At 41.4% G+C, this 17709-nt stretch overlaps 1 protein-coding gene across 1 annotated transcript in view; it reads left to right on the top strand.

Annotated features, from left to right (window-relative positions):
• Positions 1–16466, top strand: part of KDR (kinase insert domain receptor) — a 32249-nt gene extending 15783 nt beyond the window's left edge. Inside the window, exons 20-30 of the mRNA XM_050337833.1 lie at positions 849–937; positions 2627–2783; positions 4243–4343; positions 5905–6027; positions 6165–6276; positions 6668–6767; positions 6879–6984; positions 8073–8224; positions 11390–11486; positions 11583–11671; positions 12528–16466. Of these exons, the coding sequence (XP_050193790.1) occupies positions 849–937; positions 2627–2783; positions 4243–4343; positions 5905–6027; positions 6165–6276; positions 6668–6767; positions 6879–6984; positions 8073–8224; positions 11390–11486; positions 11583–11671; positions 12528–12747 (1346 nt within the window). The 3' untranslated portion in view covers positions 12748–16466. The remainder of the gene's footprint in view (positions 1–848; positions 938–2626; positions 2784–4242; positions 4344–5904; positions 6028–6164; positions 6277–6667; positions 6768–6878; positions 6985–8072; positions 8225–11389; positions 11487–11582; positions 11672–12527) is intronic.
• The last annotated feature ends 1243 nt before the right edge of the window (positions 16467–17709 follow it).

Here is a 17709-nt window from a genome sequence, read left to right as displayed (position 1 = left end):
TTCTGTACTTCAGATTCACCTTTCCAGTGGACACCTCACATGTAACAGACTTTGGAGCTGAGTCTAATAACACATTTAACAATTTGCTCTTCCTCTTGTCATCAGCTACACTATCACTGCAAGTTGTGACTTCCCCTCTCTGAATGGATTGCTGGTGCCTCTGTGTGTGTGTAGGAGGGGAGATCGCATTTTGGAGTCCAGCTCTGTGTGGATGAACCAATTTCACTTTATAATCCAGGACAGATGTTTTGTTTAGCAAATCCAGCACTACAGACTAATTTGGAAGAGATTCAGTGTACAGTAACTAAGTAATAATTTTTCAGGGAAGCTGACTTGTTGGCTTATTGTGGGATCAGAATTTAATTTGTAAAGTTCCATGACAGAAGTCAGTTGTTGAGGGAAACATAATCCATAAATATTTATTTCCTTGTTTATTCCATAACAAAATAGAGATAGCCAGCATGTGGAACCTAGGATGGAATTTTATAATTGTAGCATATACCTACATGAAGTAAATCTGAGCATTAAATACCACATTTATGCTGTACAGTAAGGCATATATGTCTGAAACCAAGATTCCTATTTTAAACTTTTAGTTCTTTCACATATGAAATGAAGCCTATGATTTTCTAAAGTATCTGCTTTGTTTTCCTTCCTTATAGAGCAGAAAAATTAATTATTTCCCTGCTTTGATAGATTTGGGTTTTTTTATTATTACTGGTATTTTTAAAAATCTCTGGGTGGCAGAATGCTTTTAGAAATGTATGTGTTTCTAGTCACAAATTATGCTGTGAAATAAGGTGGGTTATAAATGGTGTTTCTAAGGAATTGCTTTATATGTTGTACAGGCCCACTCATGGTGATTGTGGAATATTGCAAGTTCGGAAATCTGTCAGCTTACCTACGGAGCAAGAGGAGTGACTTTGTCCCATACAAGGTAAGAAGTCAAGGTTAAAAAAAAACCCAGTAAAATGTTTGATTTGGTGGGGTTTTTCCATGCACAGTGTTTCTTTTTCTAAAGACTAAAGTGGCAGTCCTTGGGGATGCTGAATATCTTAGTATTTCTCATGGGAATGAGAGATGGCAAAGACATCACAGGTCATCTAGTCTTTCCCCTGGCCCCTGCAATGTAGCTGTTTTGTTATTGTTAGCTTAAAATGTGCAAAGGAACTGGGCTTCCACTATTTCCCTTGGCAGATTATTTTACACTTGGCTATATCTTTCAGGAAGTTTTTTCTGATTATAAGCCTGAATTTTTTCCTCTCTTAGTTAAGCTCCAGACCACCTTAAATAACTGCACTCTCTGTTTAGTGTATATATCCATCAAATATCCATAGGTACCTGCTATCACGTTATTATCCTTTCCGCTGTCCCCTTGTCTCATTGCTGAACCAGGCTATATGTTTCTTTGGTGTTAATAGTTCGGTATAATTGATGTCTCTCATAAGTTTACATTCAGCTTTTCACATCCCAAGTCCTTTGCAAAAGGGAGCTCCAACACTGCACCCCGTCTTTGCACCTTGATTTGAAAGAAGGGCAAGGATGGAGACTGGCACTTTCAGACTCATTTCTGGGCACCTCTAAGAGGGGTCTGATTTCTGCAGAGGGATGAGAGGATCCATTCTTTCAGGGGTGAGATCGCTGGATGAAGAACATGGCTGCGTGTACCCAACGCTGAGCATCACACTCAGGACCCTACCCTTTTCCATGCTCAGCCAAGAGGGAGGTCCCTGGGCTATGCTCTGACACACTGGTAGACCTGAATCTCCCTGCAGCTGCTGTGTTTAGATCAGAGCTTCTCCCTGCTGCTTGTTGGTTCTCCAGGGGGTTATTTTTCTTGATCCTTGGAGATATTGTTTACTATTTTATGTTGGCAAAGGCAACTTTCTGCATCTTCTTGTGAGGTAAAAAGATAAACAAATATCTGAGAGGCCTTGAAGGAAGAGACAGGGTTTCACGAGGGTGCTGACCCTTGCTTACACAAGCAGTGGGAATGGGAATTGGCAGTGTTAAAAACCAACTCTGACAGGGAAAAAAAATCACCAAACCAAAGCAGGAGAAAATGAATATGTGGTGGAGGAAGCCTGCTGGGTTGGATTTCTCCCTAGAGGCATTCAGTGGCTTAGGGGAAGAAGGAAATAACTCAGATTGTGATGACTGCTAGAGTTTTGGCCAAGGTACAGGTTTAGTAGAAGGGCCTTTGCGGCAGTGGGAAGTAAAGCCATAGCAGTACGGAGAGACTGGAGCATATGAGAGGGGCTCAGGAGCGTTCATCCACGAGTGCTTCACAAGGCTGAGGAGGCCAGGTCCTCAGTCTGCATTTATTCCCTGGCATGTGGAGATATTGCTGGAGTTTATCTGGGAAGATGGAAAAGGAGGAGGTGAAATTTGAGCTGTGGAGTAGTAGAGGATGCTCAGGCTGGTGAACCTGTGTGGCCATGGGTTGGGTTTTGCTGGTACTGTCACTGCACCAGCTGGGTGCCTCAAACAGAGCTGGCTTGGAGCAGAGCAGCCGCACACCAGCACTGGGTTGCCCTCCCTGCCTTCAGTGGTGACCTTGGCACAGACCAAGCTTCTGGCACGCTTTCAGCTTTTGATTTTTCTCACCCTCCCCTCATATTTCTAGGCCAAATGCGCCAGGTTTCGGCAGGGGAAAGAGAACTATGTTGGTGACGTCTCTGCAGACCTGAAGCGACGGTTGGACAGCATCACAAGCAGCCAGAGCTCAGCAAGCTCTGGCTTTGTGGAGGAGCGGTCCCTGAGTGACGTGGAAGAGGAGGATGGTAGGATATGTCTTCTCCTGGTGTTGGAACAGATGTCACTGGTGGGGCTGATGAGGGACATTGGGGACTGTGTGATTTCTGAAGCTCCCTCAAAGCTGTGTGTGAGGTATTACCTGGACGACCGAAGTTCCTGAACTTTCAGTTCAGCATCCCAAACCCCTCAGCCCAATCCCAGATAATGTCCCATCTGAAAGGGTGCCTTTTTAATGCACTGCCTTCTGAGGATATGTCTATTTAATGTACCAGTGACTTCAGGGAAAATTGCAGAGCACAAACTCCAAAGGCAGTGCAGAGAGAGATGCACTAGTATGCTAGCTGAATTTCCTCACTGTTTATGCAGAAGTTAAATACTGTGAAACGCTATCTGCTTCACTGCTTATTAGCAGAGAGGTTGCTTTGCCTTCCCTGGGCACAGGTGGTCTGTCTGGAACAGGAAACCAGAATTAACCACTCATTCAGAGTCTCCCTGGGATATACATACCCTCTGCAGTGGTTTCAGCGATGCATTTGCCATGTCCTTCTTTAGCAGAGGCAGCACAAAGTGCTCAGTGCTGCCATCTCAGAGGTCACTAATTTCATCTAGGGGAGGGATCAGACCAGTCAGGAGAAAGAAAGGCTGTAGCTCTACTGACTGTACCTCCACTGCTACTAAATATAATTTAATGCAAATTAAAACATCAGTATGTGAATGGGGAGGATGATCTTGCAGTTTCAATGTGGTCTAATAGGTAATGTTAGGCATGCACTTTATGCATTTCCACACCATTTTGGTTCTCTTTAGTACTCTCTGGTGTAAACATTGACCCTCTAAGCTGGGATATTGTACGAAGTATGTAGACCTGAAGCATCCCTTAGGATGAGGAGCATAGCCACCTGTGTTCTGGTTTTTGGTAGATTTCTGCTTAAAATCAAGAACTGAGCAAAATCATAGAGTTGTTTATTTCAGCAGGAACTAAATGCCTAGATATCTTTGGATATTTGAGTACATTATTCCTCCAGGTCACTAGAGGATGAGGTTAGGGTTCTTCTACCCTACATTAGCTGGGCCTTTTGCCAAATTCAAGTCTTTCTCCCGAAGGCATTTTCTTTCCCTTTAAAAACTAAGAAAACCCTCTCATTCATTTCCAAATTCATCTGCTGAAACCGCAGCAAGCTTTACTGTCCTAGGAACTTGTGAGCTGAGTTTTGGTTGTTTCTCTTTTGGGATTATTTTGCAAATCTTTCCACTGGTGGGAACTCTGGAAATAAGCAAGGAGGCTTAGGGTATAACCCATAATCTCAAAGTTCATTTTACACAAGACCATTTTGGTGAAAAATGGGTTGTTCATGTTGACTGTACAGCCAAAAAACTCTTCCAGTTCAATGTGGCATAAGGTTAAGATGGCATTTTACATAACAAGCAGTTATAGGTGAAATCAGTGACAAAGGGCATGTTTGACTGTCATTTGATTCTTTTCAGCTGGTCCTGAAGATCTTTGCAAGAACCCCTTGACCATGGAGGACCTCATCTGTTATAGCTTCCAAGTGGCGAGGGGAATGGAGTTCTTGGCTTCACGCAAAGTAAGGAACTTCTCAGGAAGGGTGGCGTGTTGTTTATTTGATGGTGGGAAGTAGTGCTGTAGGTCTACAGAAGGAAACAGCATGTTCATCTTTGGACTGGCAGTCATCTGCAACATTTTGCTGTAAGACATACTCAAATCATTAATACTACAGAGTGAAACAGCCCATGCATCTATTGACACAAATGTTAGTGAGCTGCATAAGGCCACCAGTTCACAGAAGAATGGTTAAGCAGTTGGAGGAGGGGAGCTGACTTATATAGATTTTTTTAAAGGAATTAGGGACAAATCCCTGGTAACCGAAGTTAAACAAGAGTAAAGAAGTTTATTCTGAGGAGATTACCTGTACCTTGTACAGTGGGATTGGAAGGGCAATGTGAGGAGAGACGATGCTCACTTATGAAACTTCATGGATGACTCCTTGAAGAGTCTCTTTGCCAAAGACAGCCTGGCAGTCAACAACACCTGAATTTTGGCCTTCTAGAAGTACTTTTCTGTGGTTTGAGCTTTTCTGTGTATGTAGTGCCCACATTTCAAAGGATGTCAGTTCCAGCAAGAGTAAGGAATTGCCTGCAGTTGTATAGAACAAAAAGTACTTAAAAATCACAGAAAGACAGAATATGCTGAGTTGGAAGGGACTCACAAGAATCATTAAGTTCAACTCCTGGCCTAGCACGTGATCACCCCAAGAGTTACACCATGTGCCTGAGAGTATCATCCAAACACTTCTTGAACTCTGTCAGGCTTGGTGCTGTGATCACTTTCCTGGGGAGCCTGTTCCAGTGTCCAACCAACCTCTGAGTGAAGAACCTTTTTCTAATACCTAACGTAAATGGGAAAAGAAAATCGAAGTGGGGAATACATCACTGCTCTAGAGTTTGGGATAGATATTCAAGAGTAGACTTCAGTCTTTTCATAAAAACATGCTTTTGTTTAGCTTTCATACATCCTGACTGGTGTGCACATGTAAAAATGCCTCTTTCCAGAATCTGCAGTTTTAGTTCATACTAGAGGTAAATCTGCAGCCACTTTCAGATCCTGATTCTTTTACTTCAAGCTATTGAGGTTTGACTTTTGAAGTCTTTGGGTTGTTGACTATGCTGTTGTTTTGCACAGGTAGAGATGTGGACTTCTTTCTCTGTAGTCAAGATTAGCTTGTGTTGGAATCAAGTCTGCCTTTTAGTGGGCTGTTTTTCTGAAAAATAGTGGAGTACACAGATTTGAGTGAACCTAAGTAAATCTAAAGGTAATCAGATCTGAAGCTGTTTTGTGTCAGCTGCTTAGGATAATTAATTAGACAACTTCAAAGGCCTTCTCTGCATAGTGGATAAACAGATGCATGTTTGGACTTGGGAATACAAGTCTCCCTGAGCCAAATCAGTTGTGACCATCAAAAAAGCACTTAAAATCAGCAAGTGTTGATGCTGAGGTTTCTTTTTCTTAAAGGTTTTAAGAATTAGCTGGCCTTTGACGGTAGAGCAGCACATATGTGAAAGACATCAGCCTTGTGGACAGAGCTGTGACAACAGGCAGCATATGAAGTTGTTTACTTCTCTTTGCAGTGCATCCACAGGGACCTGGCTGCTCGTAATATCCTCTTGTCAGACAATAATGTGGTCAAAATCTGTGATTTTGGCTTGGCTCGAGACATCTACAAAGACCCAGATTACGTCAGAAAAGGAGATGTAAGTTTCAGATTCTCTGTTCAATAGAGAATTAATATGAAGTCAGGACTTTTTTCTGTGTTTCCCTCGAATGAGTTTGTGGAAACTCAGTATTTTGCTAAATTGTGATACATTTTTGTTTATGAAAATGCTTTCAGGCCAGACTACCCCTAAAATGGATGGCACCAGAAACCATTTTTGATAGAGTATATACCATTCAGAGTGATGTATGGTCCTTTGGAGTTCTGCTGTGGGAAATATTTTCATTAGGTGAGTCACTTTAATTTTACTGAGCCATCTTTAAACAATACTGTATGAAGAAAATAGTCAAAGTGTTCTAGGATCCTCTTTAGTATTTTCTTTTACTTCTTGAAAAAATCCTGTATATTTTTCTCTATCAAAATAAAATACTCAGATTTTCTTTAAATTGCAAATGTAGGAACATTGACTTGAAATGTTTCTTCATACAATTTCAGTAGGTGATGATGTGCCTCATTTACTCAATCAGTTGCTGTTCTCATCACAAATATAAATTGTTTACACATCCAAATTGTCTTATGAATTATCTTATTAACCCAGGCCATAGCGAGTTATTTGTTTGAAAATTAATCCCAAAATTTAAGAGTCTAATGCATTAAAATTACTGTTGCTTTCATTTTAGGTGCATCACCATACCCTGGAGTGAAAATCGATGAGGAATTTTGCAGAAGACTGAAAGAAGGAACAAGAATGAGAGCACCAGACTATACAACACCAGAAATGTGAGGAACTGTTCTTCCAGCTACTCACATTTACCCTACAATAGTAGCAGATGCTGGAGCAAGCAATAGGTGATGTTTTATTTATGCTGATTTGTTTTTTTTTCCTTCTAGGTACCAAACAATGCTGGATTGCTGGCATGGAGATCCTAAACAGAGACCCACTTTTTCAGAGCTGGTAGAGCACCTGGGAAATTTACTGCAAGCCAATGTCCGTCAGGTAAATGAATTGTATTCACTGGTTACTAAAAACACCAGCTGAACACCTCCTGCCCTACCAGCCACCACATCATCCCATAGTTGGGTACTGTCTGCTGGAGCTGTCAGGGAGCCTGGGCTTGTTCCATCACTCCCATTACTGACCAGCAGTTGGGTCTCTGACTTGCAGAGAATACTTGTAGGGTAAAGGTCCCAGAAGCTGTGTTGTGTTAACCAAAAGCCATCCTGTCCTGCCAGCAAGGGCCTCCCATGACACCACTGCTGTCTTGCTAGAGAGCTGCTGGCACAGGCTCAATTCCCTGCTCTGCTGATGATTTCTCTGCATGCTGCAGACACATTTCAGCAGGTACCTCCTGTTGATCTTACTGTGCCAAAGATGGATATCTTAGTGTATGTGAAGGGTGTGGGCTGCAACACTTTTAATGACTATCCTGGAAAACAAGGATACAGGAATTTCACTGCCTGTGAGCAACTCCATGCAAATTAATGTGTTAAGACTTGTCCTGGGTGCAGGCATCGCAGTAAAAGAGCTCAGTGCGACCAGGTGGGGTACATGGGCCTCTCTACCAGGTTCTCTACCTTGTAGCTTCCTCTTCATTTACTGTGGAAGGGGACAAGGCCAGGGCAATAGATATGAACCCACTGGATGAAGGACACTGGATTTGGCCATGTGCTTCCCTATTAGACAAGTTCTCCCTTTCTAACCTACTGATGATGATGGTAATCACCTGCCCTTACGAACTATCAGGTTCATGTACTTTATGGTATTGGGAGACAAACATTACTATAATCTGTATTTTTTTTCAAAGACATCAATAAAAGGTTCAGTTTATACATTATGTTACAGTATATTATATAAATTTTTTTTTTTTTTTTTTATTTAAAACTACTTGGAAGTGGTTCTTATTAAGTTTCCTTTTTTTAATGTAGCTGCTCCTGCAAAGGTGTTATAATGTTCATGGTTTAATAAAACAACCAGAGTAGCACTGTTGATCTGATGCATTCTCCACATACGTGCATGTAGCTGTTTTTGTTTGTGTGTCTCTGTAGCCTATTTAATTTTTGTATTTTTTTCACTGCATTCTACAGGATGGTAAAGACTACATTGTCCTTCCTTTGTCAGTATCGCTGAATATGGAAGAGGATTCAGGTCTCTCTCTCCCAACTTCACCTGCTTCCTGTAGGGAGGAAGAGGAAGTCTGTGATCCCAAATTCCATTATGACAACACAGCAGGAATTAGGTATTTTATATGGTGGACATCCTACTGGGGCCTCTGTGTTTTGTTCATATGGGGGGCAGGGAAAATGAAAGGAAGAGACTTCAGCTGCCTGGTCCATATTTAACCTTCTCCATACGGATAAGAAGGAATCTGTAGAGATTTTCTAGGCAAAAGCTAGTTTCTTACCTTCCCCAAATGCTAGTGGCTTTTTTATCTATTTTTAATGTTGCTACCCTTTTAAGATATTGTATTCTCATTTAAAAAAGAAAAAACAAAAAAAGCGAGAATATTTGCTGTTTGTTTTTTAAGAACCAGAACACAAAAAAGGTTTTACTGGTCCAATTCAGTTGTGTTCATGCTCTTGTGTTGCAGCTCCCTAGAATATTAATGGTGATAAATCTATCATTAATAACCTCTCTGGCATTTCTCCTCCTAAAGTGAAATGTTGGAAAATAGGTCATGAAATGATAGCCAAGGAGAACATAACATAAATAGTGTTGTCTCTGGGTTTTGTTCACTTGCTTCTGGTGGGCTGCTGAGGCAGCCCCAATGGAACAATAGCGGTGGATGCTGTTGGGTATCATGGCAGAGGTGATTCCTCAGTAAGGAGTTTGTACTAATGCACTGAAGGAGCTTATGTTGGACCCTTTAAGGACCTCAGACATGGGATGAGAAGGAGAAAGATATTTTCTTATCCAGTGCTGCCTAAGATCAAATTCAGCCATTTAGATGCTGGGATCCCCAGATTGCTTGATACAATCTCAGAAGTAGGAGGATAGAAAGAGGTGGATACAACCATCAGGGCGGAGATGAATTCTGTTGGCAGATTCCATGTGGTTTCCATGAAGTGGAGCCCTCTCTCTCAGTGTTTGTATTATACCCACCAAAGACAAAGTTCCCAAAGATTTTGGGGACTGCGAGGTGACATTTTTATGTGGTACTGGAAAAGACTAGGTAGGGCACACTGCATTTCACACTTCAGTTAAACTTATGGTCCTACAGCTGAACTCTCAACCCCGTGTTTTAGTAATGGGACAGTTTAAACTATAAATATTTAGAAGACAACAAACCATGATTTAACGCTGAAAACATCACACTTATTTTCCACTTCTAATACTTCCTATATGGCTTTTCCTGGTCTCCATTTCCTGTTATGAACAGAAATAAAATCCCTCTGCCAACCTTTTAAGGAGACTGAATCTCCTTTGTCTTGTCTTGCAGTGTGACAGGGTTGTGAAAGCACTAGGGGAAACCATGCTAGGAGAGGCAAAGTGGAAAGGTTAAGACTTGTCTGTGGGCTTTATTCTTTCATTCTTGTAGCTGAAAATGATTTTACAGGCATGGATCTTAGTATACAGATAGTGAAACAGATTGATCTCTTCAGAAATGTCTTTTTCAATCTTCACAGAAGTATTAACTATGAGGAAAGGCTGATTAATACAATTTCTAAATCAAAGCTGGAGGAGGAAAGCAAGCACAGGGAAACATGGAGAATACTAAAGAATATTTAGATTGATGTAAATGAAAATCAGTGGGACCTCCTAACATCTGTTGTATTTGGATTAGAAAATAGATCTGCAATTTCTGAACCTTGAAATATTGTGATTAAGAAGTTACATGAGGTATAGAAGATTTAGTGTAAAGATAATGCCTGCTTTTAGAAAGAACAGAAAATGTGTAGTTCTTAAATCAGTTTGATTTGAATTCTACCAACAATCCTGGAATAAGCAATCATATAGATAACAGTAAATGCCTACAGGAAAAAGAATTAACTAAAAACGGCCAGCATGGATTTGTCAAGAACAAATCAAGCCAAACAAATCTGAGTTTCATTTTTAGTGAGAATAATTGGTCTAGAGGATAGCAGAGAAGATAGATTTTGATTTCCTCTAGGACATGTCAGGAAATACTGTCAGGACATCAGCTGAACTCTTACTGCCACCGGACAGGAGTCAGACTCCATGCATGGCCTCTTTCTGTCTGCACACTATTTCTGGTCCTGTTTGCACAATTGTTTGGCTTAAGCAGGAGGATCTCATTCATTGCAGTCTTGTAGGCTGACTCTTGTCTGGGATGAGCAGAGGCAGGTTAGATACTACTGCAGAGTAACAGGAGCAGAAGACATGGCCAGTGCAGAGAGCTTGAAATAACTGGTTTTGTTAAGTCTAGGAAGAGAAAATGCAGAGGGAACATAGTAACAGTTTTCAGAACATGAAAATTTGCACCAAACAGGGTGCTAATTAGTCATTCTGTGTCACCAGTATTAGGACAAATTTTATTTGCAGCAAGTACGTGGGTTTAATATTTGAAAAACATTCTTAAGTGTGATTGAGCACCTGAACAGGCTACAAATGGAACTTGTGAAATCTTCACCAGTTTAAAAGAATGTCTGTTGGAGATGGGCAGGACTCAGCATAGCTAGACTCAAAGCTGGGAAATATGGCTAATGATGCTCTTAATTTCCCTTTGCCCTTCAAGTGGATGCAGGTTACACTTCTACCTCTATGGCTTTCATTAGCTGTTAAGAATATAAATTTGTCCTATTTAACTGGGACAACATTAATTTTATTCCATATTCACTTAGGCAGAAAGCTGAGGGTAGCCATTTTGTTTGCTCTGTTAGTACCTCCATAAATGTCAATTTTTTTTTTTTTTTTTTTTTTTTTTTGTGTGTGCAATATTTTTTATGGATGTCATCCTGACCATTTTGGAGAAGAGCTTTCAAGAGAGATGTAGCACTCCCTGTCCTGATCCCCACGGTTTAAGGGCAGCAGTCTGCTGAGTCTGCTGTTGTTGTCCTAGGTCCAGCCAGGGGTCTCAGAAGTGCAGTCCAAAGGAAGAGACACATGTCTGTGCTCCAGGCTCCTCTGTTTATTGTACTTCTAAGCAAACCTTGCAGGAAGTGAAGCCCTCCAGTGTAACTGAGGAAAGAAGCTGTTTTCTCAAAGCCATTTCTTAGAATTTGCTCAGAGATCAAGATTGTCAGGAGCAAAAGGTCAGAAACATGCCATTTCTTAGGCTGTTCATCCTTTTCAATAAATGGATATTTGAAGGTTTGCATAATATGTTTTGACAAAAGGATTAACTTCTCTGAAGAGAGATAAAAGGATTCTGATATCATTGTACTGTTTGCAGCCAAGTTGTGGTCAGTGGACACAAAACTTTTTTGTTTTGTTTTCTTTGCAGTCAGTACCGACAAGGTAGCAAGAGAAAAAGCCGCCCTGTGAGTGTGAAAACATTTGAAGATGTCCCATTGGTAACCACTGTAAAAGTCGTTCAGGAGGTGAGTTTGTCTGTTTGTACATATTTTCTTCTGTTGATATCTTTTTTTCATGTTTTTAATCCTCTTCCATTTAATACATTTCTAATACCTTTGCAGGAAAACCAGACAGATAGTGGGATGGTTCTTGCATCTGAAGAGCTGAAGACACTGGAAGAGAATGATAAACAAGTGAAAATACCCTTTAGGTAAGGTGCAGGCTACACATAGGATTGAGTATGACCTTTTAGCTGCAGTCTGTCAGAAGGCTGGTTTGTTTGGAAGACAAAATCTTTTCTTAATATACTTTTAAAAACAAAGCAAAATTGTGCACTGTATGCCTGGTCATCCACATTTGGTACCAGGAGAGGAGAGGTAACTTCACTGTTGGGAGCATCAGCCAGCACCCAGAAAGGACTTGCTGCAATAGCATCAACCACCCTTTGGAAATACTGACTTGGTACACACAACTGAGCCATATTTGTGAGGGCCTGTCTGAACTGACAAAGAGCTAGTTTTTTTCCTTGCTTTTTCTTTCTTTCTTTTTTTTTTTTTTTTTTAAATAGCTGACTCTTTGCAAGATGTACCTGGGTGTATTTTCAGAGTATTGTACAGGGGTTTAATTGTGCAGTTCGCGGGAAGCACAGTGGTGTTCATGAAGCTGGAACCTCACATATGCTCTCTGAGACCTTCTCAGGAATTATTTTCTTTCCAGGGTAACTTCACTGTGGACAAAGATATACTGCAGTTATAATTGCACCACTGCTGAAATAAAGCCTCTAAAAGTTTTCTCTCCATTTCATCTGTGGTCACAATCTAACTCCTCGTATCATCATAAAATTAAACATCTTTTTCATGTGTTAGTGAAATTAAGACATATGAAAAGGTCTCTCCCTACAATCAAATGCATGTTTAAAAAGGCCTGAAGCCAGGCTTGCTAAGTGCAGCGTTTTGCTTTGGTTGTTGCTGTGATGGAAAGCAGCTGCCATCAGGAATCGCCCACCTGCCCTTCAGAAGACGGTCTCCACAGCTCTCTCAGTCCTGTTTCTGCTTGTCTTTTTGCAGCACGCTGGTGCCCAGCAAGAGTAATGAATCCGTTATGTCCGAAGCCTCCAACCAGACAAGCGGGTACCAGTCGGGATACCACTCGGATGACATGGACACCACGGTGTACTCCAGCGAGGAGACCGAACTCCTGTGTGTGCGGGAGGCCTCTCCCCCGCTCTGCCGCGCTCACGGCCTCGCCTACGACGGCCCCGCGCCACTCACCCCCCCGCCTCTCTAGGGCCAGCCTGGCAGCTCCAGGTCCCCCTGGGATGTGCCTTCACTGCCTGGGCTGGCAGCGTTCAGGTTTGATGTATAGAAAGACAGCATCCACGGGACTAAGAAAAGACATTTGTTTTTCCTGAAGAGGATGCAGAAGCAGCTGGCAGCATAACTGTGCCACGCCAGGCTGGGGGTTCTTTTCTCAAGAGATGGTGGTGGCTGAGGGTGCAAAGCCCCAGCCACAATGTGTGTGCTGTGCCGACCCTGTGGCAGAGGCAGACCCTGGTGATATGTCAGGCATCTGCCTAATGCAGGCAGCATCACTGCATTCAACATAACTGTTTCTACTTGTACGAAATAATGCACAGCCCTGCTTTTAGTTTTTGGTTGGTTTTTTTTTTGTTTGTTTTTCCCTTTTGTGGCTGGACTCCAGGAAGGAAACAGTGCGGCACCGGCTTCTTGTTTCTCAGAGTTATTCCTTGCTTGTACCTTCACAAACAAAAAAAGGAACATCCAGCTCAAGGTTCTGGCACCCACTGACGGCCTGAGACTAAACATAGGCTGGGCTAAATATAGGTCAGGATGATGGTCTCTGTCCTTGGCTAAGGAAAAAGGTTGCCTTACAAGACCTCATGAGCCGCATTTGCTTGCAAGACTTGTGTGGTGAAGTTGGTTAGTAGGGAGAAGGCAGAGCATTGAGCCAATTGATGGAACACAGGTGGCAGGGCCATGCCCTCACCTCTGGGTGAGGATGGGTCTGCCCCTGGTCATCCCTGGCACCCTTGACACATGCCAGATGCCTACCTGCTTCTGAGCTAGCCTGTAACTGCTGCAGAAAATACTCTCCTCCCCCCAAATCACCAGTTGGGCAGCCTCTGCAACAGGTAGAAAAGCAAATGTAATCTACCTTAGGACCACAGGAAGCTCTGTCGTTCCGGTGGTGGATCCTAAGGGCATCCTACCTTCTTGTCTCATCCCCCCTCCCTCAGATTTAGGTCTGACTCTTTCTCTTTGCAAACTGTAAGTCTGTTTGCAATGTCAGAGATATCAGTTTATGTAGCCTTGGGAATACATGACTGGTTTCATGGCAGCTCCGATCTTCTCCGAGTGGTGAAACTGTGCCTAATTGTTGGACAACTTCTTACCTGTGCTCTTGTAGTCCCAGAACTTTATTGATAGACATAATGCAGACTACAGGATTTTAAAATGTAAAGCTATTTCTACTGAAGTTTTTTGTATTTTTATAAGTATTTTTTTGTTTGTACTTACTAAAATGTCAAATGCCGGGAACTATAAATATAAGGCATATACAGTATTTATAGCCTCTTTATGTAGAAATAAATGTAATATATTAAAATATAAATATATATTATATAATGGATACTGTACCATTCACATTTTGTTGTGTTCTGTAGCATTGCAAAGGTTACAGAATTCTTTAATCCCTAAAACTTTTCACTTTATTAAAAGGGACTGGAAATTTAGAGTTGGATGCTACAAAAGATCTGTTTGCTTTTCTTATATACTTTCTATTGACAGGGAAGATTACAAAGTTCTACTTATTTCAAATGCCATTAGGTGAATCTAGTTTTTTATACCATCGTCCAGGTCTACGAACATTTCGGTGGGTATGTGTAGTAAAGAAGCTTCAGTGACTTTTAGCAATTGTCAATACCTTTAGAGAAACGATCAGAGGAATGGACTGCTTGTACAAGATGATAATAATAAACTCTGAAAGAGTTTATTATGTTCAGTTAGGAAATGCTTTATCTAATTGTATTGTGGATTTTGCCTGGGGAGTGGCAGTTTCCCTTAAAGCCTTATTCATCTTTTCCCACTTGTGTTTCTTCCAGCTCACTTCTCACAACTTAAATGTTGTCCCTGCTCTTGTGCAGTTAAGTCCTCCTTTATTTTAAATCTGTACTTAAAGCTCTCACCCTTTCCCTCTGTTGCCCACTTTTTGACTTTCTCTTCTGCACTGTGTAGGTCTTTGTTCTCAGTGCAAGGTATTGCACTGTTGGGGTATCAGGACTCAAAGAATTATAACATCTTGTAGTAAAGTACAAGTGAAGTTAAGCCACCAACTGCAGACTTTAAATCAACTTCTCTTTATTGCAGTTTTAAAGTAGACCTTTGTAGGCTACTGCACAGTGAGAACAGTTATCTAGGAGGCAGGAGATCTCAATGCTAAACTCTTCTCAAGCTGAATGTGGAATTAATATGGGATTAATACCTTCTACACACAACGTGCATCCCCCAAATACGAGGCTGTGGGATGTCAAACTTCAAATGTTTCTCCATTCCTTCTCCTAAATCTAAACCATTTTATAGCCAGGAAATTAGGAGATGGGAGGTCAGGCAGAAAAAAACGGGAGAGGCTTCCTAGGACTTCTGTAAGGGCTTCTAGGAAGGACTTGTATTTTCATGGAGATATTCGACATTTTTCTTGCTTCCCAGGCAACAGTGTAGCCAGTAGAGTACGCTCAACAGACAATGCTACAGTCTTTAACATTCCCCCTCTGCAATAGTCTAAAATATCTTTAATGAAACTGTTCTTCTATGTATTATTATTACTATTATACAGTGGACATAAAATACTGACATGGGCAGAATCTTGATGAGCCACCTATTAGACAATCCTGGCAGTGAGGTGGAGATGGAGATCTATCACTGATATCCATCTACCCTACACCTGGACTCCCCAAGGTTTGGGATGTTCAACTTAAATATCTCATTTTTTATTTTTGGTTCCTCTCCAGCTTGGTGTAATACAGGATACATGCAACATACATGGAGTCAGATGCTTCTCTGTGTGTTTGCAGTACTTCCAAAACAGCTGTCCACTGTAATGCAAAGTGATGACGTTGCAAGATAGCCATTTCAGCTAGTGAGTTCCCACTTATAATCCTTGTCAGCTAGTGAAACCCTCTTGTGGATCTAAATAATTTTAAATATGCCTGCAAAATGTGGGAACTAACAGACCTGCTTTAGGAAAGGAAGTTAGCTTCTTTAAAAAACAACTAAAACCAACCCACACCATATATTCAGTGTCAGGAGCTAGCAAAGGCTCTATAAATGTGTTCATATATTTGGCATCCAGTAACACAATTCTTTTCTTAGATCACAGTTGTTACATCCTTTAAAACACCTGGACTTTTTGTTGTATTCTGAATACAGCACGTTCAGCTAAACCCTAGTCATGACACATCTGTCTTTGAGATGCCTTAAATTCCAAAAAGGATATTTTTAATGAAACAACAGAGGTATACTGCACAGATTTGCAAATGCCTCCACAAACCAGTCCTAGCTTTATCTCTATTCTGCAGCCATGCAGTTAAGTGTCAACATTTGGATCAACATCCTTACCTATGAAATCCAGCCTGGCTCCGAGCCCAATGAGCTACAAATAGAAGGGACATTTGTGAGATTATGGATCCAAACATGTCACTCCAAGCAGCTGGGAAGGACTGGGAAGCAGTGATGGAACTGACTCCTCGGTTCAGAAGAACTACCAGAATGAACGGTGATTGCTGGCGCATTTGGACATGGAAATCAAGCAGAGCCATGCCAGAAATAGGCAGTTTCAGAGCTTGACGATGACTCATGCCAGCTCTTGCTCATGTAAACATGGCCCACCTGAAGAACACAGGGGCGTTCAAGTATGGTAGGTAGGTCCTTCTCCCTGCAAAAGATACTGTGAAATGTATCTCATTCTTTGTGTGGAAATGTCTTGGCAAATTGAGCCCTTGCCTAAGTTTTTCTTATTAATGCACCTCGAATTGCAAGCAAGTGCATTTCACACAAGAATAAAAGTATTATGATGATACTCCATATCTTCTGATGTGGTCATCCCTAAAGATCATGTTGGGATTTTTGGGACAGTGTGCTTGTTAATTCTGAAAGCATTTTGTGACTAAAAGAACTACACAGAGCTGTTGACATTGGGGATGAAAATTTCCTCCTAATGGCATCTCTTTTTGATGGTGCTAGGTCTGCAAAACACAACTGGGTAGCATGGATAGCCTCTAGATATGAAACTCGCTATTTTTATGTGAAACATTCCCAAACCATGAATCATCTGAGGTTTCCCCTCATCACTGATACTTGAGTACACACCCTTGTTACCTCACAGTATGGGACCTCACAAAGCAACAGCAAGGGCAAGAAAAACAAAGTTAATGTTTGTTCTTCCTAATCGACAAATTTATTAGGCACAAAAGTTAACCAACAAAGAACTTTTCTTTGGACTTCAGCCCTGGATTTTTATTCTGTCTGGCTGAGTGTTGCATTCTATGTCATAATATATGTCCTCAGCTTCTCAACCTCTGACATTTGGACTGATTAAGTCCTAGAAGGTCATTCGGAAACATGGCAGGAGCTTGTAACATATGGTGATGATAAACATCTCAGCATCAGAGATAAGGAGCTGATCAAGGAAGCTCAGGTTTTGTTGCCATAAAACTACACATTGTAAAGCCTAATCCCTACATAGCTTTCATTAGATGGTAAACATATCAGAATCATGATGAAGGGTGTTCTGGTTACCTAGATGTTGTTCACTGACTGCCATTGGTCAGTTAAAACGTGAAGTATCTCTGCCTTGCAGCTTGTTAGGATGATGTGTTATGGTGAATGATGGCTGCTCTGGAAGTTTTGGGGTGAGGGTGGCAGAAGTGAATGAGTTCAATTTCTGGACCCACCTGTAGTGTCAGACACAGCCTCTGGTGCCAGGTAAAATGGCAGCACCATGTGGTTTCCTAAGTCCTGGTAAAATAAAAGACTTTCTTAAAAGGTGGAATATATGAAATTAAATCTAAATCTCTCTTTCAGGGAGAGCTGAAGCTGTTCAGCGCTCTGCAGAGCTGTTCCCTGGGCTCCATGCTGCTCCCTCTTTCAGTATTGTCATGCTAAGTGGCATAATTAGCCACGGTTTCACAAAAGCAAGTGGAAATGTAACTACTTTTATTTCTCTTGGTCTGTT

This window comes from Myiozetetes cayanensis, unplaced genomic scaffold (assembly GCF_022539395.1).
Source record: "Myiozetetes cayanensis isolate MyiCay16 unplaced genomic scaffold, myiCay2020 scf7, whole genome shotgun sequence".
Taxonomy (NCBI): Eukaryota; Metazoa; Chordata; class Aves; order Passeriformes; family Tyrannidae; genus Myiozetetes; species Myiozetetes cayanensis.
Note: the sequence above shows the minus strand (reverse complement) of the source record. Positions and strands in the feature narration are given on the sequence as shown.